General features: G+C 56.5%; 2 protein-coding genes across 5 annotated transcripts; one reads left to right on the top strand and one right to left on the bottom strand.

Moving 5' to 3' along the window:
• The first annotated feature begins 2,169 nt into the window (after nt 1-2,169).
• Nucleotides 2,170-10,520, top strand: KDF1 (keratinocyte differentiation factor 1). Of its 3 annotated transcripts, none has more exons than XM_079325657.1 (5): nt 2,170-2,331; nt 4,017-4,201; nt 5,916-7,012; nt 7,742-7,816; nt 8,398-10,520. In XM_079325657.1, exons 3-5 carry the CDS (start codon nt 5,923-5,925, stop codon nt 8,478-8,480), a joined length of 1,248 nt encoding a protein of 415 aa, XP_079181783.1. In that variant the 5' UTR covers nt 2,170-2,331; nt 4,017-4,201; nt 5,916-5,922; the 3' UTR covers nt 8,481-10,520. The 3 variants fall into 3 exon arrangements, with proteins under 3 accessions (XP_079181783.1, XP_079181785.1, XP_079181784.1); XM_079325659.1 differs by having other exon boundaries at nt 2,275-2,297; XM_079325658.1 differs by lacking the exon at nt 2,170-2,331 and having other exon boundaries at nt 3,845-4,201.
• A 2,877-nt stretch (nt 10,521-13,397) lies between these two features.
• On the bottom strand, nt 13,398-23,210 carry NUDC (nuclear distribution C, dynein complex regulator). 2 transcript variants are annotated; one of them, XM_079325665.1, is made up of 9 exons: nt 23,084-23,210; nt 21,689-21,766; nt 17,905-18,147; nt 17,579-17,662; nt 17,069-17,182; nt 16,567-16,761; nt 15,917-16,000; nt 15,708-15,826; nt 13,398-14,210 (listed from the first exon to the last, which is right to left on the bottom strand). In XM_079325665.1, the coding sequence occupies exons 1-9, from the start codon at nt 23,177-23,179 to the stop codon at nt 14,159-14,161; spliced, it is 1,065 nt and encodes a 354-aa protein (XP_079181791.1). In that variant the 5' UTR covers nt 23,180-23,210; the 3' UTR covers nt 13,398-14,158. The 2 variants fall into 2 exon arrangements, with proteins under 2 accessions (XP_079181791.1, XP_079181792.1); XM_079325666.1 differs by lacking the exons at nt 21,689-21,766; nt 23,084-23,210 and adding an exon at nt 19,945-20,464 and having other exon boundaries at nt 17,905-18,174.
• Between the last annotated feature and the right edge of the window lie 111 nt (nt 23,211-23,321).

Raw genomic sequence — 23,321 nt, 5'->3', positions numbered from 1 at the left:
ATCCCCCGGGCTCGGAGCAGGGCTCTGCACCCCCCCCCTCACCCCCGGACTCGGAGCACGGCTCTGCATCCCCCCCCCTCACCCCCGGGCTCGGAGCACGGCTCTGCATCCCTCCCCGCACCCCCGGGCTTGGAGCAGGGCTCCGGCATCCCCCCCTGCACCCCCGGGCTCGGAGCAGGGCTCTGCATCCCCCCCTGCACCCCCGGGCTCGGAGCACGGCTCTGCATCCCCCCCCGATATCCCCCAGGCTCGGAGCAGGGCTCCGGCATCCCCCCGCACCCCCGGGCTCGGAGCAGGGCTCTGCATCCCCCCCGCATCCCCCGGGCTCGGAGCAGGGCTCTGCATCCCCCCCGCATCCCCCAGGCTCGGAGCAGGGCTCTGCATCCACCCTGCATCCCCAGGGTGCTCTCCAGCCTGAGGGGAAGCTGAGATTCGGTTTGAGCGATCTTCGTCTGTCTGATACGAATGATTCTCTAAAATGGGCCGTGGAAGTTTTGCGGTGCTGCTCCACCGTGGGGTCAAAGCTCTTCTCACGCTTCCTCTGCTCCCAGCCCAAAAAAATCTGTGGGCACAGGCAGGAATTAAACAGAGCATCCTCCTCTCTCATTTTTGTGCTCTGATTCGGTGGAGGCCGGACTCCCAGGGGTACCCCCAAAAGGAGAAAGGGCCGGGGTGTGTCCTGCCCTGAGCTTCCCCCGTTCCCCCAACACGAAACCCGGGAATGGCAGCTTTGGAGGGAGCTCAGGAGGCGCCTGCTCCGTTATTACCACTCAGAAAATCATTGCTTTTTTGGGTCACCCCCCATGTCTGCGCTGCTTGACGCCTTCCCAGCTCCAGCCCCTGCTCCAGGGTGAGAAAAGGACATGGAGAGGGGAGCAGCTGTGCCTGGACATGAGTTTAAGGTGAGCTAAGGACACTGGGCAGTGAGGCTGAGCCCCCCGTGTCTCCAGGCTGTCCCAGCCGTGAGCAGACCGCGGCTGGGAAGTGCAGATAGTAGAAAAAGAAAAGAAATGCCCCTGCCCTGAGGTGAGGCACAGCCTGAGTCCCCAAAACCCTCCGGCACTGCAGGGTTTTTGCTGTCGAGCTATTAATGATTTAGCAGAGGAGGCTACAATTAGCAGCGCTCAGAATAAACCTCGGTGATGCAAAAGCCCGGTGGGAGCTTTGTTTTCCCTTTGTTCTCCCTTCCCTGTCAGTGCCCCTCTGCCGAAACACCGAGCACCGGGAGGGGACACCGGGAGGCGACCCTGCCCTGCCAGCGCAGCCCCCGGGATTCCCCCGGGACATGGGATTAGGGATGCAGGAGGACAGGGCCGAGGGATGCGCAGTGGCCTCATCTCTGTAAAGCCCCGCGCTGGGATGTGCTCCAGAAAGGCAGAGCCTTATTACAGGCAGCAATAATTAATGTCGGTGCCATCTCGCCCAGCCCCTCCCCAGGCTTTTTCCCGGGTGTCCCAGTTACCAGGGCAGGAGGGACTGCTGCGCTTTCAGGCACAGTTTCAGGGAAGGAACCCGCATCAGGATTTCAGGTTTAAACCGCTCTGCTGGGCTGACCCAGCTCTCTGTGCCACCATCCCGATGCAGCAGCGGTTTGGGACGCGGTGACAGCTCAGCTGGGAGGAGAAGGGGCACGGGCAGAACTCAGTGCCCAGCAGCGCTGGGTTCAGAGGGTCGCGCTGTGCGGCTCAGCTCGTCCTGGGAGCGCCAGGCTCCACGGGACAGAGCCGGGAGAGCTTTTGTGGCCGGGATCTGTTCCTGGGGCCTGTGCCAGGGGTCTGTGCCCGGGGTTTGTGCCCGGGGTCTGTGCCCGGGTTTGTGTCCGGATCCGTTCCCGGCTCTGTTCTCAGGTCAGTGCCCGGGTCTGTGCCCGGTCCGTGCCCGGCTCTGTTCCCGGCTCCATTCCCGGGTTAGTTCCCGGCTCCGTTCCCGGCTCCATTCCCAGGTCAGTTCCCGACTCCGTTCCCGGCTCCGTGTCCGGCTCCATTCCCGGGTCAGTTCCCGGCTCCGTTCCCGGCTCCGTGTCCGGCTCCATTCCCGGGTCAGTTCCCGGGTCAGTTCCCGGCTCTGTGCCCGGTCCGTGCCCGGTCCGTGCCCGGCTCCGTTCCCGGGTCGGTTCCCGGCTCTGTTCCCGGCTCCATTCCCGGGTCAGTCCCCGGTTCTGTGCCCGGCTCCATTCCCGGGTCAGTCCCCGGTTCTGTGCCCGGTCCGTGCCCGGCCCGGCGCGGAGCCGCTTCGCCCATCGCGCTCTGCTGTCCCTCGGCGCGGCCCGTCGGGGTCACGTGGCGCACCTGGCCCAGGTGAGGCGGGGCCGGACGCGCTCCCGGCTGGCAGGTAACGAGAGCCCGGCCCGGCCCGGCGCGGCGGGACCCCGGCCCCGGCAACGGAGCCGGCCCCGGCATCCGCCCGGTGGGACCGGCATCAGCCCCGGACCGGCTCCGACCCCGCCGCCGCCGCCCGGGTCCCGGCCCGGCCCGGCCCGGCCCGGGGGGGCCGCAGGCCGCGACCGGCAGGGAAGGAGGGATGGGGAGAGGGGGAGGGCACGTCCGTCACCCCCACCCCGGGATCCCCCCGGCACCGGGACCCCCGTGAGCCCCGGCCGGGGACACACCCGGCGCCGCCACCGGCTGTGCCCGTGTCCCGCTCTGTGCCCGTGTCCCCGCTCTGTGCCCGTGTCCCCTCTCTGTCCCCGCACCGTGCCTGTGTCCCCGCTCTGTGCCCGTTCTGTGCCCGTGTCCCGCTCTGTGCCCGTGTCCCCGCGCTGTCCCCGCTCTGTGCCCGTGTCCCCGCTCTGTGCCCGTGTCCCCGCTCTGTGCCCGTTCTGTGCCCGTGTCCCGCACCGTGCCCGTATCCCCGCTCTGTGCCCGTGTCCCGCTCTGTCCCCGCTCTGTGCCCGTGTCCCGCTCTGTGCCCGTGTCCCCGCTCTGTCCCCGCTCTGTGCCCGTGTCCCACTCTGTGCCCGTGTCCCTCTCTGTCCCCTGTCCCCTCTCTGTCCCCTGTCCCCTCTCTGTGCCCGTGTCCCGCTCTGTCCCCGCACCGTGCCCGTGTCCCCGCTCTGTGCCCGTGTCCCACTCTGTGCCCGTGTCCCGCTCTGTCCCCGCACCGTGCCCGTGTCCCCGCTCTGTGCCCGTGTCCCGCTCTGTGCCCGTGTCCCGCTCTGTCCCCGCTCTGTGCCCGTGTCCCGCTCTGTGCCCGTGTCCCGCTCTGTGCCCGTATCCCTCTCTGTCCCCTGTCCCCTCTCTGTCCCCTGTCCCCTCTCTGTGCCCGTGTCCCCGCTCTGTCCCCTCCCGCCGCTCCGGGCCCTGCCCCCGTTCTCCCTGGGGCTGGAGCCTCTCGGTCTCTCCCGGGGCTCTCGGCTCTCCCTGGGCTCGGCTCTGGCTGCCAGAGGAGGGGGCACAGGCGGTGGGAGCCTGTGCAGGGCAGGGCAGGCTGGCATGGTTCTGTTCCCTGCTGCCAGCTTCTCCTCTCCCCCAAAATCCCCATCTGGAGGATGTGCTGGGGGCCCAGGGAAGGCAGAGGGGGCTCTGTTCGGTGCCCAGCAGGGTTCTCCCCTTTTCCTTCCCTTTTATTTGGGAGGGAAAAGGGCCAAACTTTGTGTGCCTGCCCCGTGCTGGAGACCTGGTTGTCAGGGTGGGTGTTTGGGGCACAGGGGAGCCTTTGGCAAGAGGCAGCTCCTTGCCCAGGCTGATTGTATCCCAAAAACTGAGAGGGAGAGAAGCTGCTGGATCCTGGGGTGCACAGGGAGGACATGGACCCACATTTGCTTTGGGTCAGGATCTCCATCCCTGCAGGGAACAGGAGCTCAACGGTGATTGCAGCTCCTGGCCAGGCTCCTTAGGGCTGCTCACAGCTGTGGGTGCTTCCACAGAGCTCACAGAGGCTGTGTCAGCGTGTGAATCCTGTCTGCTGAGTTTAGATGTTCCCTAGCTGCCAACACCACCAGCAGTGTGGGTATGGGCAGTGGATGTACATTGTTCAGGAGATTCACAACTTAACTGAGCTTTTTTAAACTTTCCAAGGAAATCCCTCCCTCTGAACAATGAAGATCTTAGACCCTGGCTAACCCTGAGTCCTGCAAGCCCTTTGTGGATCCTTCCTGGCTGCTCTGGAGCAGATGCTGAGGCTCCCTAGAGGGATCTTCTCCAGTCACCCCTGGTGCCTGTGTGAGAGCAGAGGAAGCTCTCAGTGTGAGTAACACCTGGATGTGCATTTTGCTCTGAGCATTTGTTTCTGGCTGAGGGGTTTGGTTCAGTCTGTTCCTGTCCTGAGGAAGCTGCTGGATCGAGGAGCTGTGTCCTGCCTGTGCTCCTGAGGAACTTTTCCATGTTCACATTTCCCAGAAACGTGAGCTGTGATGGGAGTGGGTGAGCCCAGAGGTGTCTCTGACACCTGTGCTTGCAGGTCCTTTCCTCAGAGCTGAGATACTGCTCCTCTCTGCCCCAGATGCTCTGAAATTACAGAATATTGTCTGTTGTTGTATAAAGGAGTGTTGCTCAGCACTGAAATTGAAGCATCTGGGGTTTTAATTTTGTATATTGCCCGGGAATGTGCAAAGGGAGCTCCTGGGATGAATTTTCATAAGGTAACAGAGCCAAAATATTCCTGGAAAGCAGTGGTGTGTGTAACTGCCTGGCTTTCAGTCTGGGCCTGTTCCTTTGTGGGGAAAATGTGACTATTGGTTTAAAAACCAGGGGAAAAGAGGCAGAGTTCTAACAAGTCTGACAGATTTATTTATTCATGCTTGAGGTGCCCTATAGAAAGTCTATAGCAAAGAAACAAGGACAGCCCTAAAACACTTAAACTGTGGCTGGGCTCTCACTGCTTATTAATGACCCTAATTAGTATTTAAAAGGATCTCTTGGAGGTGAAAGCAGTGTTAGCCAAGAAGCCTGGAAACCATGGAGAATTTTGGGACCCACCGCAGGCTGGGATAAAGGCAGAGCAGTAGGAGTGGAGTGACAGCCCTGAGATGACTTTGCTCACATCGCCCCGTGCTGAGCTTTAATAGCAAAAATAACAAAAAAGATTAAAAATAGGGAGCATTCATGTGCTTGTCACTCTTTGGCAAGATCTTTCCTTAATTCAGATGAAGACATCAGGTTTTCATGGGGAAGTCTTTGACATCACCTGACCTTAACATGACTGGCAAAAATCATTAGTGTTGGTAATGCTGTCATTGCTAAATCCTCCAAATGGAAATAGCAGCAAACATGGAGTTGGATTTGGCAGCTTGCATAATGATGGATTGCTTGTCATCTCCTCCTGGGCACATGTGTTTGGAAATGGATAAGTGCTGTCAGGGCCCAGCCTAATCCTAAGGAATGCAAGACAAAGGGAAGTTGTTTAAAAAAAAGATACTTTCCCTTTGGAGCCCTTCAGTGGCTCCACCTCCAGCTGTGCTGCTCCTTTATTGCTCTGGAGCTGACTCCCCTTCCAGCTGCGTGGGGAAACTCTTCTGAAGGTTACAGGGATTTTGATGTCTGAAAATAGCCCTTTTAAAGCATCTCTCCCCTGGTCTGAGCATCTGCCCAAAGCAGCAGCAGAGCTTGGGTGGTGGGGGAGCCCTGGAGTACAGCCCTGAGTGGGAACAGCGTGAGTGTGATGGTTTGTAAAGATTTTCTGAAATTTTTATCTCTCGAGACCTGGGCAGTCTCTCTTGTACTAGTCAAGAAGTGTGTAGGAGGAAAAGGAGTATTTTAAAGTTTTATTATGAGTTTGCTTTTTTTTTCCTTATAGTTTGTAGTAATTAAGTTTTTCTTTATACCATTTAAAGTTAAATTTTCGAATTGGCAAAACAAAACCGCTACAGCGAGTCCTGATGCAAAATATCCCTGTGAACCCTGGAAGTGCTGGGGATGGGGCTGTGCTGGGTGGGCTGCTGTGATCTGAGCCCTCCCTGTCCTGCAGGTGCCCGAGAGCTGAGCCATGCTGGGCAGGAGGAGCCGCCTGCCCCCCGAGCAGCCGTGCCAGGAGACGGTGCCACTGCGGGCACGGGCAAGCAGGGACACGGAGCTCAGCCTGGAGGTGCTGGGGGGCTCCAGCAGGGACACAGGTGTCAGCCTGGAGGTGCTGGGGGGCTCTGTGCCCCAGCCCAAGGGCGGCCGCAGCCGGGCGCAGCAGATGAGGGACAGGAAGGGGCGCAGGGCCGAGCTCAAGGACTCCAAGGGCCGAGAGGCAGAGACCATCACCTTCATCTCGGGCTCGGCTGAGGCTCCCCCGAGCCAGAGCTTCTGCTGCTCCGCCCTGGCTCAGGCCTGGAACACCTACAAGGCTGTTTTCTGCTGCATAGTGACGTGTGGGGGCTGCTTCCAGGACTGCAGCGTCTGCATTCCCTACCCGGGGCCCGCCGAGACCTCCACAGAGGACGGGAAGAACGGCGACTACAACGGGCGGCTGCCAAACAGCCCCGGCAGCTCCTCTCCCGCCGAGAAGAACGGCAACCAGATCAAAAAGTCCAGCATGGGCAGCAGTTTCAGTTACCCGGACGTGAAGCTGAAGGGCATCCCAGTCTACCCCAACAGGAGCCCCAACCACCACCTGGAGTCTGACTCCTGCTGCAAGGAGCTGCTGGAGAAGCCCTTCAGGAACAGCGTGGAGAAGCCCCCCGTGCCCAGCAGCCACAGGAGCTCGGAGGAGTATTACTCCTTCCACGAGTCGGACGTGGACATCAGCGAGCTGAACGGCTCCATGTCCAGCCGCCAGATCGACGTGCTCATCTTCAAGAAGCTGACGGAGCTGTTCAGCGTGCACCAGATCGACGAGCTGGCCAAGTGCACCTCGGACACCGTCTTCCTGGAGAAGACCAACAAGATCTCGGACCTGATCAACAGCATCACGCAGGACTACAACCTGGACGAGCAGGACGCCGAGTGCCGCCTGGTGCGCGGCATCATCCGCATCAGCACCCGCAAGAGCCGCGCGCGGCCGCCCCTCTGCAGCCGCGAGCGCTCGCGCGGCGCCGCGCCCGACAGCGGCAACGAGACCATGCTGGAGTCCACGCTGGCCAGCCAGGACGGTGCGGGGCTGGGGCTGGGGCTGGGGCTGGGGGCTGCAGGCTGCTCTGCTCTGCTGCTCTGGGAGCGGGGCTCTGCTTCTCACCCTCCCTGTGCTGTGCCTTTCTCCGGCCCGGCGCTCCTTGCCCGTGAGGTTTGTGCTGAGCAATAGAAGGGTTTGTGCTGCTGCTGCTTGTGCTCATCCGAGGGAGGCAGAAAATCCGTGAGTCAAACTGAACTGGTAGGACCAGACGAGCTGCTTGTGCCAGAGGATGTCCAGTTACTCAGCTGGCTCTGTCCCATGTGCTGCCTGGCTAGTGCCAGCCTTAGGCTGCAGTGTGTCCTCAGAGCCTCCCCCACACAGTGAATGTCCCTGCTCAGGGAGGGAAGGGCTGTTCCTCAGCACCAGGGCTCTTGCTTCTTCCTGCCTGTGGGAGCAGCCTCACGTGCCTGAGCTCCAGAGCAGGTTATAACAGAGTTTGTTCCAGAAAAACCTTGAAAAGCTGAGTGTGGGGGGCAAGGACACATCCAGAAGCAGCAGAGGGAGCTGTGTGGGTGTTGTGCTTCCCAGATTAGCAGAGGCTGCTGCTGGCATTTCGGGACTCTCAGCCTGGCCGGTGGCGGAAGCAATGGGAGGAATCAGCCTGTGCCTCTCCTGTTCCCTGAGGCTGCTCCCTGCCAGGGATCCCTGGTGCTGAGTCATCCTTCACCTCATCCCTCACTGTCTCACCCCCTCCTGCTTCTCCTTGCAGAGCTGGCAGTGCAGATATCGGAGGAGACGCCGGCGGATGTGATGGCCAGAAACATGAGGCGGCACAGCAGTGCAGGTAACAGTGCCATGTGCTCACCTGGGCTCCCCTGAGCCATGTCCCCACCTGAGCCTCCCCTGAGCCTCCCCTGAGCCATGTCCCCACCCTCCCCAGAGGCTGAGCTGACCCTGCTCCTCAGGCTCTCCTCAGTCCTCCTGGGCTTTGGGGGTGATGCAGCTCAGACACACCCTGGGTTGGTGGATCTTTCTGAAAAGGGGTGAGATCCAGTAGTGGCAATCCCTGTCCTTGCACAGGAGCTGCCCTGAGAGCTTCCAGTCTCTCTGACAAAGTTTGGGGCTGTATTTGGGGTGTGACTGCCAGAGGTCACAGCTGGGTGAGACTGGGAGCCAAAGGAACTGTGCAAAAGGGAAGCAGCAGGAGTGACAGTGCCCCGAGCTCTGACCCTCCCAAGGAGCAGCCCAGGGCTGGGACAAGTTTCCTCCTGCCCAGCAGCTCTGTCCTGGGACAGGGCTGTTCCTGCCATGGCTTTGTGTGCCTTTCTCCTCCCTCATGGTACACAAAGGCTTTTGTGGCAGCTCCTTCCCCACTGCCAGGCTGCTGTGCCTGCCCTGAGCTCATGGCTGTTCTCTCCTCCCCAGGCTCTCCAACCAGCAGAGATTCCTCTTTCCAGGACACAGAGACTGACTCCTCTGGGGCTCCTCTGCTCCAGGTGTACTGTTAAAGGACCTGAGCAGCAGGGAGGCATCCCAGGGCTCTGCTGCATCCCAATCCTGCTCTTGCCATGTGGAGTGTGCTGCGCCACATTTGATTTTCTTTTTCCCAGTTTACCCTGATCCTTACTGGAGCCAGATGCCTCCTGCTGTCTGAATTTCACTGGATGTTTTGGTTTTTTTGGACAATCAAGGAAGCAAGCTGCAGAGCTAATGAACTTGGGAGGTGGAATGTGTGCCCAGGGAGGAGAAGATGGACAAGGAAGTAGCAGATCACTGTGGCTCTGTGATTCTGTAAATCACATTTAGCTCCAGCAGCCTCAGTCTGGCTCAGCCCTTTCCCTGCAGTTCCTGTTTTCTGGCACTGCCTGAGTGAACCTGGATGGGCAGTAATGTTTTGGTGTCTGTGCTGGTGCTGATGTTGAGGTGCAGGTGAGATCCTGCCCTGGAGGGACCCAAATCTCTATTTAAAGTCCCTGTGTTGGTCTCACAACCCCAAAATCTTCTACCCATGGTGTTATCAGTAGCCAGATCTGCCTGTCCCTGCTGGCCCTCGGTGCCCCCTCCTGCTGCCTTGTGAGGCTCAGGGTTGTGGGGTTCATTTCATCTGTGGCCTCTTGGCTCCTGATCTGCTGGGACAGTGGCAGTGCTGGGATGGCTGCTGGGCTGCCCAGCCTGGGATCAGCCCTGCCAGCCTGCTGGGACCCCTGGGGAGCACACACTGGCACCTGCCTGCCAGCAGCTCTGCCTCCCTCCCTGCCCAGCCCTCCTGGCACAGCCTGGAGGGGAACACTTGACTCACTCCTAACTTTGTGGTTCAGAGCTGTTTGACTGTTCTGCTGGAAAATCCCTTCCAAGTGGTTTGCTTCTAAAGGAAAGGGCCTGGGAGTGCCTGCAGAGGGTTTGGGGGGCACTGCTGGCACCAGCACCTCCCCTGGCAGGGGGAGGCAGGAGATGGGCACTGCTGTCCCCAGGGCACGGTGCCCTCCAGGAGGAAGCTGCATCTCTGCTGCTGCCACTGTTGGGTTGTTTGTCACAAAGTAAACACAGCAAGCCATGGGACTTGTTTGGAGATTGGGGTGCCCTTGGTCATGAGCAGAAAACACTTCATGGAATTCTCCAGCCCTAGGATAAACACACCCACTGGGTTCTGGGGAGAGGGCAGCCCAGAGGGGCCTCAGGTTTCAGTGTGGCCCATGGTTTTGTGCCTCAGTTGGACTGAAATGTGCCTTAATTGAACTGAAATGTGCCTTAATTGAACTGAAATGTGCCTTTATTTTGCAGCCTGTGATTGCTCTTCAGAGATTTGGGCAGGGAGGAAGGGTTTAATTCCTCTCACAAGCTCTCAGGCTTCTTTAAAAGGCCAAAACCCTTTGAAATTCCAGTTTCAGTCCCTATTAGAGCCTGGTTTTGTAAATCCCTGGCTTTTTTCAGAGTGTGCTTCCAGAAATCAGAGGCATTACTGAGACCACACCTGAAGACACTGACAGAGATATTTTGAAGATAAAGGGGAGAGACTGAGCCTGGGATTTGGCTTCCCCTCCCTGCTTTGTGTTTAGAGCTGTTGGTTTTTGAGAAATCAAGTTTATACAAGGAAAAGACTTGAAGCAAGGCCAGGCTGGGACTCCCAGGGGAGCTGTGTGAGGTCACCTCCTTCCCAGTGCTGCCCATCCTGAGGGACCTGCTTGGCTCCTGCTTCTCAGGGGTTTGTACATTGTTATTTGGACAAGTTTGCTCCAAGCTGTGTGCTGAGGTTCACATGGCTCACACTGACACAGCTCTGTGGGCTGTGCTCTGGAGACAAGGGGTGAGCTGGACTTGCAACGAGCAAATACATTTTTAGTGTCTAGTCTGGGTGTGAAGAGTGAGTGTGTGTGGATTAAACCAACAAAAAAACCCCAAGCCCCCAAAAACTCACTAAGGAAGACTGTCAGCTCGATGGTCCCTGAGCTGGTTCACCTGAGGTGTCTTATGGGATTCTTTTGCACTCATTTTCCTTAAATATTCTGGTTTGATCTTTTTTATAAAGTAAAAGTTGTGTCTTTAGCTGTGTTGTGTCTTTACCTGGGGATGCTGGGGTGGGGGTGGATTCCTGCTGTGCCTGTCCCAGATGGACAGAGGTGTTTTCATCCATTTGGTAGCTGCAGGGATGCCCAGGGCCAGGCTGGTGTCTGGATGCAGGTGAAGGAGCCTCTGGGGAGGTTTTGCTGACTTGCAGGGACCTTCCCTGGGTGGTGCTGCTGGGAAAGCTGAGCCTGGGGCAGGATTTCCAGGTTGTCCCTGTGGTGTCACCAGCTGGTGGCAGCAAATGAGGGGTTTGCTGTGCAGATCAGCTCAGGGATGGGGACCCTGGGACTGGAAGGACCAGTTCTGCCCTTCCCAGCTCCAGAGCCCCTCCCAGGGTGACCTGGGGCTCCATTCCTGCCAGGAATGGGGGTAGCTCGGGGCACAGGACCAGGATGTGTTTCCTGGGAGGATTTCAGAGCCATGAGCAGGTAAAACTGCCTTCTCTCTGCTGGGAAGGGTCTCTGGGATCTTTTTGTGTCTGGAGCCCTCAGACCTGGGTGTTGTGTTCAGCAGCTTCCCTTAGGAGTTTGCTGCTGGGTTTCCTTCTCACAGGGTTTTCTGCAGGAAGTTGTTTGCTGTTTAGGGCTGAGTGTTCTGCTGAGGGATCTGGCTGGGTTGCCCAAGTGCAGATCTCCCAAACACAAGAGCCTTTACCTGGCCACAGGTGCTTCCTTCTGGAGTCTGACTCAGCACCCGGCTTTTCCTGAAGACATTGTTTGGTTTTATTTGGCTTGGTTTTGCCAGGAGGGTGTCCAGACTCTCCCTGTGTGGATCCTGCTGTGCTGTGGCCTCAGAGGGATCCCTGTCCTGCCCAGCTCCTCACTGCCCCTGGCATCGAGTTAAGGGAGCTCAGGAGCTCTGCAGGGAATGTTCAAGAAATTCCTCTCCACATCCATTGAGCTGTGAATTATTTATTTCAGTGTGACTTAGAAAGCAGATGGATGGATCCTAATTCCTCACAGCCTGGCCCTTGCAGTAACAGAGCAGCTGAGGCTCCTCCTAAAACTACACAGAAACATCCAATACCTGCTGCTCCTGTTCCCTTCCTTGGGCTTCTGCTGTTCCATTGCTCTTCCTAGAGCAGTCCTGGGGTCTGGGATATTTCCCAAATGCTCTGAGCTGCAATATTTATTAATAAAAGCTAAGCCAGGAGCTGCTGTTAAGGAAAAAAACCCCAAACAACTGGGAGAAATATTACCCTTAAGAAAAAAGCTCTGTGCAGAGCCTGCTGTGCCTGCAAAGGCCTGGCTTTTCCAGGGGTGGGGAGCAGCTCTGGGCTCTGCCTCCGGCTGGGGGCAGCACTGACACACCTGCTGCAGGTGAGCTGACAGGTGAGGACAGGCAAAGGGCCGTGGTGCCCTGTCCCTGTCCCTGCTGCAGGTGAGCTGACAGGTGAGGACAGGCAAAGGGCCTTGGTGCCCTGTCCCTGTCCCTGCTGCAGGTGAGCTGACAGGTAAGGACAGGCAAAGGGCCGTGGTGCCCTGTCCCTGTCCCTGCTGCAGGTGAGCTGACAGGTAAGGACAGGCAAAGGGCCGTGGTGCCCTGTCCCTGCTGCAGGTGAGCTGACAGGTGAGGACAGGCAAAGGGCTGTGGTGCCCTGTCCCTGTCCCTGTTCCAGGTGAGCTGACACAGGTAAGGACAGGTAAAGGGCTTTGGTGCCCTGTCCCTGTCCCTGTCCCTGTTGCAGGTGAGCTGACACAGGTAAGGACAGGCAAAGGGCTTTGGTGCCCTGTCCCTGTCCCTGTCCCTGCTCCAGGTGAGCTGACAGGTGAGGACAGGCAAAGGGCCTTGGTGCCCTGTCCCTGTCCCTGCTCCAGGTGAGCTGACACAGGTAAGGACAGGCAAAGGGCTGTGGTGCCCTGTCCCTGTCCCTGTTCCAGGTGAGCTGACACAGGTAAGGACAGGCAAAGGGCCGTGGTGCCCTGTCCCTGTCCCTGTCCCTGTCCCTGCCCTGCTGGGCACATGGGATGTGTTTTTGGGGTTTGCATGGTTTGGTCCCAGCACTCCTGTGCTGCTCAGCGTTTCCCTGCCGTGGGCACAAGGACCAGGCCACACTTCTGTCACTCTGTGCTCTCCAGGGACCCAGGCTGGGGGGATTTGCATTCCTTAGCCTGGAGCTGGCAGGTTTATCCAGGGGAAGCTGCTCCCAGTTCCAGTTGGCCTGGGGAAATGGTGGCCAGGGGTGTTTGCAGGGGACAAGGGCAGCAGTGAAACACCTTCTGTTCCGCTGGCCCAGGAGCCAAAGTCCAGGGGCAGCTCTGGGGTCAGGCAGGGTTCACAAACAGGCCTGGGGCGTTCACCCCTGCTGGGCTCAGGCCACAGGCATGGCCCCGTTCTCCAGCACACTCCTTCCCCCCAAAAACCCTCCCCCAGCTCCCCTGTGGGCCCTGTGCTGCCTTTCCTGTCTTCTCTCAGCTGCCACCAGAACCAGATCTGGGATTTCCTGGCTGTTACCCCAAACCCTGCCCTGGCTGACAGCAGCCAGGACCCCACTGGGGGACCCTGGGCACCCTGAGGGGGCTCTGTGCTCCCAAAGGACAGGGACTGCTGCTCCCCTGTGCCCCCAGGCCAGGAGCTGCCAGGCCAGGCTCAGGGCTCTGCTGGGGCATCAGGGCTGAGCAGGAAACAGGGAAGAACAAAGCCACAGGTTGGGCTTGGGGTGTGCCTGGACTCTGCTGCTTTGTGGCTGGCCTGGTGCCTGCCCCTGCCTGTCCCTGAGGAGGGGCTGGTGGCAGATGCAGGTTCTGCAGCACCTGCAGCACTGACAGAGCTGAGATGGGGTGAAGCTCATCACACAGCCCAGAGCAGCACAGCCCCCCTGCCCAGATCCTTCTGCCACAGAAACCACATGCTCTGAGACATTCCACTTGTTTTCCTTTATGTTGCACTGCAGTTTTAACAGAGATATGAACATGCAGAGTGATGCCACTCGCCAGCAGGAGCTCACCCAGCAGGGAGAGAGGCTCTTGGAGAAGAGGCAGGGACACTCCCAGCAGCAACAGCATCCCCAGAGCCCCCCACCTCCTCTCCTTGCCCCAGGACAGCAGGCTGCCCTCTCCAGCTGTGCTGGGAGCCCTGCAGTGATCCAGCTGTCCCACTTCTGGCACCAACAGCAGCAGCAGGGTCTGGCTCCACTGCAGTAGCTGTGCTTTCCAACTGCTGCTTTCCCTTCCCAAGAGGGCAGAAACATTTACTTTACAAAATCAACTGACCTTGTTTTCACAGGAGAGCAGGAGGGAGCAGAACTCAGGAGTGCCTGTGCCAGTGGCAAAGAGCAGATGAGCAGCTCTGAGCAGCCAGGGAAGTGAAGCAATACCTCAAGGATTTACCCCAAAACCTCTCAGGTCTGGCCCTCCCAGCCCCAACACCCCTTTTTGCTCTAAGCCCTCCTTCTCTCCTCACTGCCCTTTGGGAATTGGGGCTGGTGGCTCTGTCTGGAGCTGCTCTGGGGCCCTGCCTGCTACTCCACAGGACACTGAGGTGACTCCCTGCAGGAGCCTCCACAGCAAGCTTGGGTGGGGGATGCTGAAGTTTTACTTGCCCAAGGTGAGAATATCCAACCAAACACATCCTGCCCCATTCAATGGGCTGGCTGAAAGAGGGGAGGGGAAGGGGGGACAGCTCAGTTAAATTTAGCCTTTGAAAAGTCCATTTCTGGGTGCTGTTCCATGAACCTGCAAGGAAAACAAAGACAGGAGTTTGGGTGGGTCAGCAGGAGCCTGTCTGGGGAGGGAAGGGTTTCTGCTTCCTGCACTCTGGAGCTCTGCCACACCCTCCAGAGCAGGGGGCTCTGCTGAGCTCCTCGGGACATTCCCTGCACTGGGGTCAGTGGGAGCAGCATTCCTGCCAGCCCAGCAGGGCAGCAAGTCCAGACACAGGATCAGCCCTTGCCTCCAGCTCTGGGCTGGACACGTGGGGCACAGGGGAGATGTGGAGGCAGATTGGGGCTGCAGCCTGACAGCTCTACTGGGAAATGGGGAACATCCCACTGCTCTGACAGTAACTCAGGGAGGACATGACCAGAGGAATCTGATTTCAAATCTGCTGCAGTCCCAGCAGAGGGAATCACAGAATGCTGTGCTTGGAAGAGACTCTAAAGACTCTTGTTCCAACCCCCTGCCATGGAAGGGACACTCTGCAGGCACTGCCTGGACTCAGGTGCTACATGGGCAGTTCTGAGGGCAGTGCTCTGTGCCCAGGGCACACAGAGGGACTCACACACAATGTCCAGGTAAGGGCAGCTTGGTCTCCTCTGTGCTCCCACCTCAGGGCTTCCCCTGGAATACCCCCCAGTGCTTCCACTTTGCACTGCCAGGGCCACCCGTGCTGGGAGGATCCTGTCCTGGTTTGGCAGCCAGGAGAGCTGCACTGTCATCAGCACCCTCATGGGTGTCACTGATCTCCTTTGCCCTGGACAAAGTCTAAACTTCCTCTCCCTCCTTTGCCAAACTTGCAGAGCACCAAACAAGTGACCCTGCCAGCGAGGTGCCCTGCATGTGGCAGGGGCAGAGGTGCTTCCCACCCACTGACCACCAGGGAAGCTGCTCTCTGCTCTGGCAAAGGCCAGCAGCTGCACAGAGAAGCTCCTGGCACTACAGATAAAGCCAGAGGAAGCAAGGAGTCAGGTCAGCCCCAGCAATCCTTCACCCAGAGATAAAGAGTGGGGCTGCACTTGCTGAAGAAGCTGTGACCCAGAATTGCCTCCACACCTTCCCCAACGGCCTTGGGAGCTCCAGGAATCACTTCCCTGCATTTTTACCAAACAGGGCAATAAAGCCATAAACGTGGCTTGGGGACAACTGTCTGGGCAAGTGGAGGGAGGAAGGGAGGGGTGATGAGCTGGCTACCAAGGGAGATTACACACCAATCAAAGCCATGTAAAGGGCAGCAGAGATGGCACATCCAGCTCTGAACGTGCCTTCTGTACTTGAAATCAGCAGCTTGCAACTGTTGTAATCAACAGTTCCAGAGCTGGGCCATTCCCACATTTTCCCACTGGGCTTTCTGCCCCCACAGGCTTTTACAGACACTGGTGGTTGGCCAAAACCCAGTGACTGTGCAGCTGTGAGCATGGCTGGGACTGAGGGCCAAGCTGCTCTCTGAGCCCTTATTTGTGCCAGACAGGAAGGGGAGAAGGTGCCTGGGAAGGCAAAGGAATGAGCTGTACCCACTTTTTCAAAATGTCCTGCTTCTTCTGCTCATCAGAGGTGGGCAGGCCCATGGATTTCTGTCTCTGGTCATACATCATCTTCTCCACCATGCTGCGAGTTTCACTGTCCAGGTCTGACAACTGAGAGCAAGATCCAGATTGAAACAACTCTGGCCTCAACTGAGGTCATTTCTGAGCAGGCTCCATCCCATAAAACAGAACAATTCTCACCTTTGAATTCTCTGGATTAATTTTCTTGGTGTTGATTTCTGGGTCTGTGGAGACCAGTTTGTTCCACCATTCCATTTTGTTGATCTAGAAGCAAAAACAAGTTTATCTTTTTTGGAATTGTTCTAGGATTTTTAAGTCTCAACCACAGGGAAAAAAAAAAAAAAAAAAAAGATAGACTTAAACTTTATTTGAGAGTTTTCTAAGTACCAGTAAAATCTTAACATAGATAAAGTGTATTTTTGTTTCAAACTACTTTAGGCAGCCTGAATTTTTACAGCTGGGAGATCTGAGAGAATGTCAGATGTCCTGTTTGGCAGGACATAAATGGGATTAGAACAAACCACCTGGAGAGGCCCAGAGGGGACACAAGGAGGGACACAAGGAGGTCTGTCCCTGGATTTTCGTGTCACTAACAGATGTCAAAGCACACTAAAGGACAACATTGAAATGACTGATTTCCCTCCAGCTTTTCCTGAACTGCTGAGAAATACACTGGATATCCTGGAACAACATAAAATGAGGCTGAAGATGGAACTGAAATACCCCAGTAGCAGCAGCACCACTGCCACCCTACCCAGGCCAGCCATGCTGAGAGCTGAGCCCAGGAGAGGCAGCCCAGCCTGAACCCTGCCCAGCCCAGCCTGCTTTACCTTCTCCAGGTGCACAGTGACTGTTTTGCCATCCTCAATGAGCCAGGAGCTCTCCTCCACCTTGACCTCATTGAAGAGCTCCCCCTCAATGACAGGAGGGTGGCCCTTGAGGCCGACCTTGAGGCGGCGGCGCTGGATGTCGACCAGCACGTCCTTGCCCTTCAGCCTGAAGCTCACCTTGAAGGGCACAGCCAGCTGCAGCAGAAAGGAGATGTCAGCAGCAGCCAGGGACACCCCTGCTTACCTCCCATGCAGCTGTCCAAGCCTTGCTTTCACCAGGGCCTGGCAGAGCAGGGACCAGAAAAAGGGAAGCAGATTTTAATGGCTGGTGAAACCAAGACCAAAACTGGCAAACTACAGCTCCTGAGAAGTTTAGTGAGCTCTCTCCCATCTCTTGAAACATTCAAACTTCCAGACACAGGGAACTGGCTTCATCTCTTAGCAGCCCCTGCTCTTATTCCCTGTCTCAGATTCCTCAGACCCTGATCTGAGCACTACTTACATCCAATTCTGAAAGAGTCTGTGTCCATCTATAATTTGGAAGGTCAGCTCCATTGCCAGAGTTGGGTTTAAGTTTTCCTTTATCCTTCTCATCTTCCTCTTCATCATCTGTTCCCTAAGCAATTCAAGTGTGAAGAAAGAAGTTTTTTCAGCTTTCATTGTAACAACAGTTCTTAGGTTTTATAAGGATTGCAGGTCAGTTGTTTTTTATTTTTTATTGTTTTTATTTTATATCCACTTAAATTTAGCTCCATAATTAATGACTGCTTCTGGTAAAACATTGCTACAAGAAAGAAACCCAGAAGCCCTCTGTATTGGCACATTTATAAACTGTGTACTGTGAAAGGCAAAGTTTCTAATTTGCATTTTCAGAGTCTGTATTTTGGACAGGGCTTGGAGCACCCTGGTGTAGTGGAAGGTGTCATGGCAGAGGGTGGAACAGGATGAGCTTTAAGGTCCCTTCCCACCCAAACCATCTGGTGATTCTAGAGTGTCTCCAGACAAGTTTTACCTGTTTGTTGGAATCTGAAGATTCACCTTCCTCCTCCGAGGGTTTCACTGGCACACCATTGCCCTGCCCTTGTGCCTCTTTCTTCTGTTGGAAAAGAGCAGAGCAGGGACAGGCTCAGGCAAGGGCTGGCCCTGTGTCACCTCCTGAGCTGGCACTGGATGGGCCCAGCTGGAGAGCACCACTCACTGCATCCCACTTGGAATTTCCAGCCCCCAGGGAAGTTCCAGGGAAGAGGCCAAGGGAAAATCCCTCCATGCTCCCACTGGGAGCAGGAGCCAAGCTGAGCCCTCCCAGCCCCGAGAGCCCAGAGCTGGCCCTGCACACACCTGCTCAATCTCCAGCTGCAGCCTCTCTGCCTCCTCATCTGTGAGCTCCTTGATGCGTGGCTCGCCAGCCTGCTGAGAGTGCCTGTCCCTGTCCCTGTCCCTGTCCCTGTCCCTGTCCCTGTCCCGGGCCAGGCCAGCTGCACGCTCGGCCCTGTCGCGCCGCTCCGCCTCCAGCCGCGCCTTCTTCTCCCTGCGCTCCTTCTGCGCCAGCTTGTTGTGGTGGCTGAAGGCCTCAGAGATCAGCTGGGGAGAGAGCACCATCACCCAAACCTAGCCAAACCAAACCAAACCAAACCAAACCAAACCAAACCCAAACCTAACCAAACCCAAACCTAACCAACCCCAACCCAAACCCTAACCAACCCAAACCCAAACCCTAACCAACCCAAACCCAAAACCAAACCCAAACCAACCCAAACACCATCACCCAAAGCCTAACCAACCCCAACCCAAACCCTAACCAACCCAAACCCAGCCAAACCCAAACCCTAACCAACCCCAACCCAAACCCTAACCAACCCAAACCCAAACCCTAACCAACCCAAACCCAAAACCAAACCCAAACCAACCCAAACACCATCACCCAAAGCCTAACCAACCCCAACCCAAACCCTAACCAACCCAAACCCAGCCAAACCCAAACCCTAACCAACCCCAACCCAAACCCTAACCAACCCCAACCCAGCCAAACCCAAACCCTAACCAACCCCAACCCAAACCCAGCCAAACCCAAACCTAACCAACCCCAACCCAAACCCAGCCAAACCCAAACCTAACCAACCCCAACCCAAACCCTAACCAACCCTAACCCAGCCAAACCCAAACCCTAACCAACCCAAACCCAGCCAAACCCAAACCTAACCAACCCCAACCCAAACCCTAACCAACCCTAACCCAGCCAAACCCAAACCCTAACCAACCCTAACCCAGCCAAACCCAAACCTAACCAACCCCAACCCAAACCCTAACCAACCCCAACCCAAACCCTAACCAAACCAAACCCAGCCAAACCCAAACCCTAACCAACCCCAACCCAAACCCTAACCAACCCAAACCCAGCCAAACCCAAACCCTAACCAACCCAAACCCAAACCCTAACCAAACCAAACCAAACCAAACCCAAACACAAACCTAACCAACCCCAACCCAAACCCAAACCTAACCAACCCCAACCCAAACCCTAACCAACCCAAACCCAGCCAAACCCAAACCCTAACCAACCCCAACCCAAACCCTAACCAACCCAAACCCAGCCAAACCCAAACCAACCCAAACACCATCACCCAAAGCCTAACCAACCCCAACCCAAACCCTAACCAACCCAAACCCAGCCAAACCCAAACCCTAACCAACCCCAACCCAAACCCTAACCAACCCTAACCCAAACCCTAACCAACCCAAACCCAAACCCTAACCAACCCAAACCCAGCCAAACCCAAACCCTAACCAACCCAAACCCAAACCCTAACCAACCCAAACCCAAAACCAAACCCAAACCCTAACCAACCCAAACCCAGCCAAACCCAAACCCTAACCAACCCAAACACCATCACCCAAAGCCTAACCAACCCCAACCCAAACCCAAACCCTAACCAACCCAAACCCAGCCAAACCCAAACCTAACCAACCCCAACCTAAACCCAGCCAAACCCAAACCTAACCAACCCCAACCCAAACCCTAACCAACCCTAACCCAGCCAAACCCAAACCCTAACCAACCCCAACCCAAACCCTAACCAACCCAAACCCAGCCAAACCCAAACCCTAACCAACCCAAACCCAAACCCTAACCAACCCAAACCCAGCCAAACCCAAACCCTAACCAACCCCAACCCAAACCCTAACCAACCCAAACCCAGCCAAACCCAAACCCTAGCCAACCCAAACCCAAAACCAAACCCAAACCCAACCCAAACCCAAACCCAAACCAACCCAAACACCATCACCCAAAGCCTAACCCCAACCCCAAACCCAGCCCAAAACCAAACCCAGCCCAAAACCAAACCCAGCCTAAAACCAAACCCAACCCCAACCCCCAACCCCAACCCAGCCCCCTCTCCTGAGCAGCACAATGACATCTGTGCAGTGACAGACATCAGGAGTTTCCACTCAGTCTTTTTGAGTAAAAAATAGAGATTCTTCAATTCAAAAAGCAGAGGAAGAAGTGAAAAGGGAGGAAAAAGAAAATTTTAAATATTTAAGTGTAGTCCTTCCTAGTTACACAGGGACTGTCTTTCCAGGAGGTAACAGTGAAATTAAAATCCTGTGTCTACTTTGTCCTTTGTGCAATTCCAACAGGACGAGCTGATGTCCAACCCATGCACCTGGAGCTGCTCCACACCTCCAGGACAGCTGCACACAGCAGATCCAGCTTTTTTACCTCCTTCTGACCTTTCCCATGCCTGGGCTTCTCTGCAGATGGAGCCTCAGTGCAATGATTTGGAGAAAAGCCCAAAACATCCCTGTGTTTTCACACTGAAAATTCCATAAATCTTTTTCTCCAGAGGTTGTTGTGACTCTGGGAGGCAAAATCCCAAGGTCTGTGATGGCAAGGGCTGCATGCTCAGTGGGAAAGCTGAGTACACAGGCAGGGAGCCAGAGAATTGCCCCAGGGTCGATAAGGGCAGGGGTGCTGTGCACAGCAGCACGTAGGGGAGCTCAAGTCTGCCCCAGAAAACAACAGAGAGATTCTCAGAAAGGAATCTGAGGGGGGAAATTTATTTATATACATCCCAGGAGCCTCAGAGTGGGAGGGAAATCCTGAACCTTTGCCAAGCAAACTGCAGTTTGTAAGCAAGCACTGAGTCTTTTATTTCTGCTTTGCTTTACCAGCCAGGATTGTTTACACAGCTCAGCCCCAGTGTCTGTGGAGTGCAGAAAGCAAGGTGTGCACCCCCAGGATGTCCCTGCCTGGTCCCAAACCCATGATCCATGGTCAGGAAACTTATCTTCACTGCCTGGCCTTGTCCCTGTCACTGCCCACACCTCCCTCACCCCACAGCACAGCCTGCTGAAATGGCACCCAAAGGATGCAGAGACTTTCCCACTCTCTCCTTTCTCTTTCATGCCAAAGGCTCAGCAGCACTGGGGAAGCAGCTTCCTCTCCATTTGTTGTGGTTGCCACGGTGCCAGAGCACTTTTCCAGCAGCCCATAAAGCATTCTGACAGATGCCACCACCCAGGGGCACAAACCCTTTTCTTTCACAGGCACAGATTTGCCAGGACAGCAGCCAGGCACCTCTGAACTGCCACTCAGGTGGGATCACACAGCCTGCAGGAACAGGGAAGAGCTGCTCTCTATTCTAAGAAAAATGACAGCAGGGTTCACCTTCCTTCCTGTCAGAGAATCACAGGATGCTTTGGGTTGAAAGGACCCTAAAGCCCTCCAGTTCCAGCCAGGGCTCCCAGCAGGAGAGGGGAGCAGTGTCCAGGCTCCCCAGCCCAGCTGCATGTGCAGAGCTGTGGACTTTGTGCTTTTCCTGAGCTAACAAACAAGGTACCCTGGGGTTATCACTGCTGTGTCACTGCTAAGTCAGTGTGTCTGGCAGCTCTGCTTTCCAAACTAGCCTTTGGCCACAGCCTGGCAAGAAACCTGCACTGAGGGAGCACCTGAGCAGGAATTGTGTGTTCCTCACCTCTGACAGGGCAGCTCTGCTTTCCTCCCCCAGCAGCTGCTGTGCACCCAGATGCTGGGAGCTGCTCAAGCAGGGGACCCTTGGCCTGGCCCAGACCCAGGTGGGATGGAAGGGAGAAGGGTGAAAGGCCTGAAGGGTCCATTTTTTACCTTCTCTGCTACTCCCTCCTCTCCCCCGGTGAAGAAATCCGTCTTCCTCCTCAGGAAGCTGAAGAAGGTGTTGACGAGCTGGGAAGAGGGAGAGGGGAGAGAAAAGGAGCAGTGAGCCCAGGGCACTCAGAGCCTTCATCCTTTGTCCTCCTGCCTGTGGCTGTGCCCTGGGATCAGCCTGGAGAGAGCACTCAGCTCCTGCTGCACAGCCCAAGCTGCTGCCTGAGGCAGGAGGGATTTAGGCATGCACACCTACCTATACCTTGTGTGTGTGTATACATATAAATTCCTTATTTTTACAGCTGCCAGGGACCACTGATGAATGAACTGGCACCTCCAGACCCCCTCTGAGCACCCACACTCTCCCTGAACTCGACTGATCTTCATTTCTCAGGAATCCTGCCCCATGGGGGATCCTGGCAGAGGTTTTGCCACAACACGAGGGGCAGTCACGGGACCATTTTTTATAAATTATTGCTGAGTGGGGTGTGAGTGGGATGTTCCAGCCTGCTGCAGGTCTGTGCCTGCATCCCAGAGCCCCCAGCAAGAGGGCCCAGGGTGGGATTGTGATAATTGACAAATGATTCGTGTTAATCACAGAAGTTTTGGAGTTTGTATAAATCAGAATACTTAAAATAAGAAAAGAACATGGACCTAGATAAAGGGAAATTCCCCTGCTATGAATATTGTGTATACCAGTTTGTAAAAGAAAAAAAAAGGGTTTTCCATAGTCTGAAAGGTTTTTTTTCAGAATCCGATTTCCTGCCTTTGTGTGATCAATCACAAACTCTCTGCTGAAGATCAGAATTCCAAATTCTCCTGTTTTGATCTGCCCAGACCAGATGGTTACATGACCATTGTCCCAAGAGCTGTCCCTCGAAGTTTGTTAGTTTCTTTGACCAGCACTGCTGACCTTGCAGAATTAGTACAACAAACCAAGAACAATTATTGTTGATTAGAAGGAAAACCAGACTATAAAAGGGGAGCTGCAAACCAAGTTGGGTGGAGCGTGGAGCGGGCCGTGACCCTTCACGTTTTCCCCAGCGCTACCTGCTCTGTCCATATTAAACAAATCAATGTAAATTGTGCTAAATATCGATATTTTGTTTCTCATTTCTAACAGGATCGGATCCCCGAGCACGAGGGGATCCCGCGATCAGGGCGGGGAATCGGGCTTGTGGCGGGGGCAGCTCGGTGCTGCACCCGGGGGGCTCAGGCAGCGCTGCGGGGCCACGGTGAGGGCGCCTCATTAACAGCGCACTAATTAACGAGCGTTCCGGCCGCCGGGAGCAGCGCACGTGCGGCCCCCGCTCCACGTGCCGGGGCGGGGCCCGCGCAGGCCGCGCCGCTCGCTCCGCCGCTCCCGCCCCGCCCTCCCGCTGCCGGCGGCGCTACCTCGCGCACGCCGCCCTGGTGCTGCTGGGCCATGGCGAGCAGCATCCCGTCGAAGCGATCCTCCTGCTCCGCCGCCTCCTCCGCGCTCAGCCCCATCGCGCCGCCGCTCCCGCACCGGGCCGCCGCCGCCACCGGAACCGGAACCGGCGCGCGCGCGGCCCCGCCCCGCCCGCCAATCGCAGCGCGGCCCCGCGCCGCTCTCCCCGCTGATTGGCTCTTCGCGCTGTCAGTCTCGCGG

Source organism: Erithacus rubecula, assembly GCF_903797595.1.
Source record: "Erithacus rubecula genome assembly, chromosome: 23".
Lineage (NCBI taxonomy): Eukaryota > Metazoa > Chordata > Aves > Passeriformes > Muscicapidae > Erithacus > Erithacus rubecula.
This window is presented reverse-complemented; position numbering and strand designations above follow the sequence as displayed.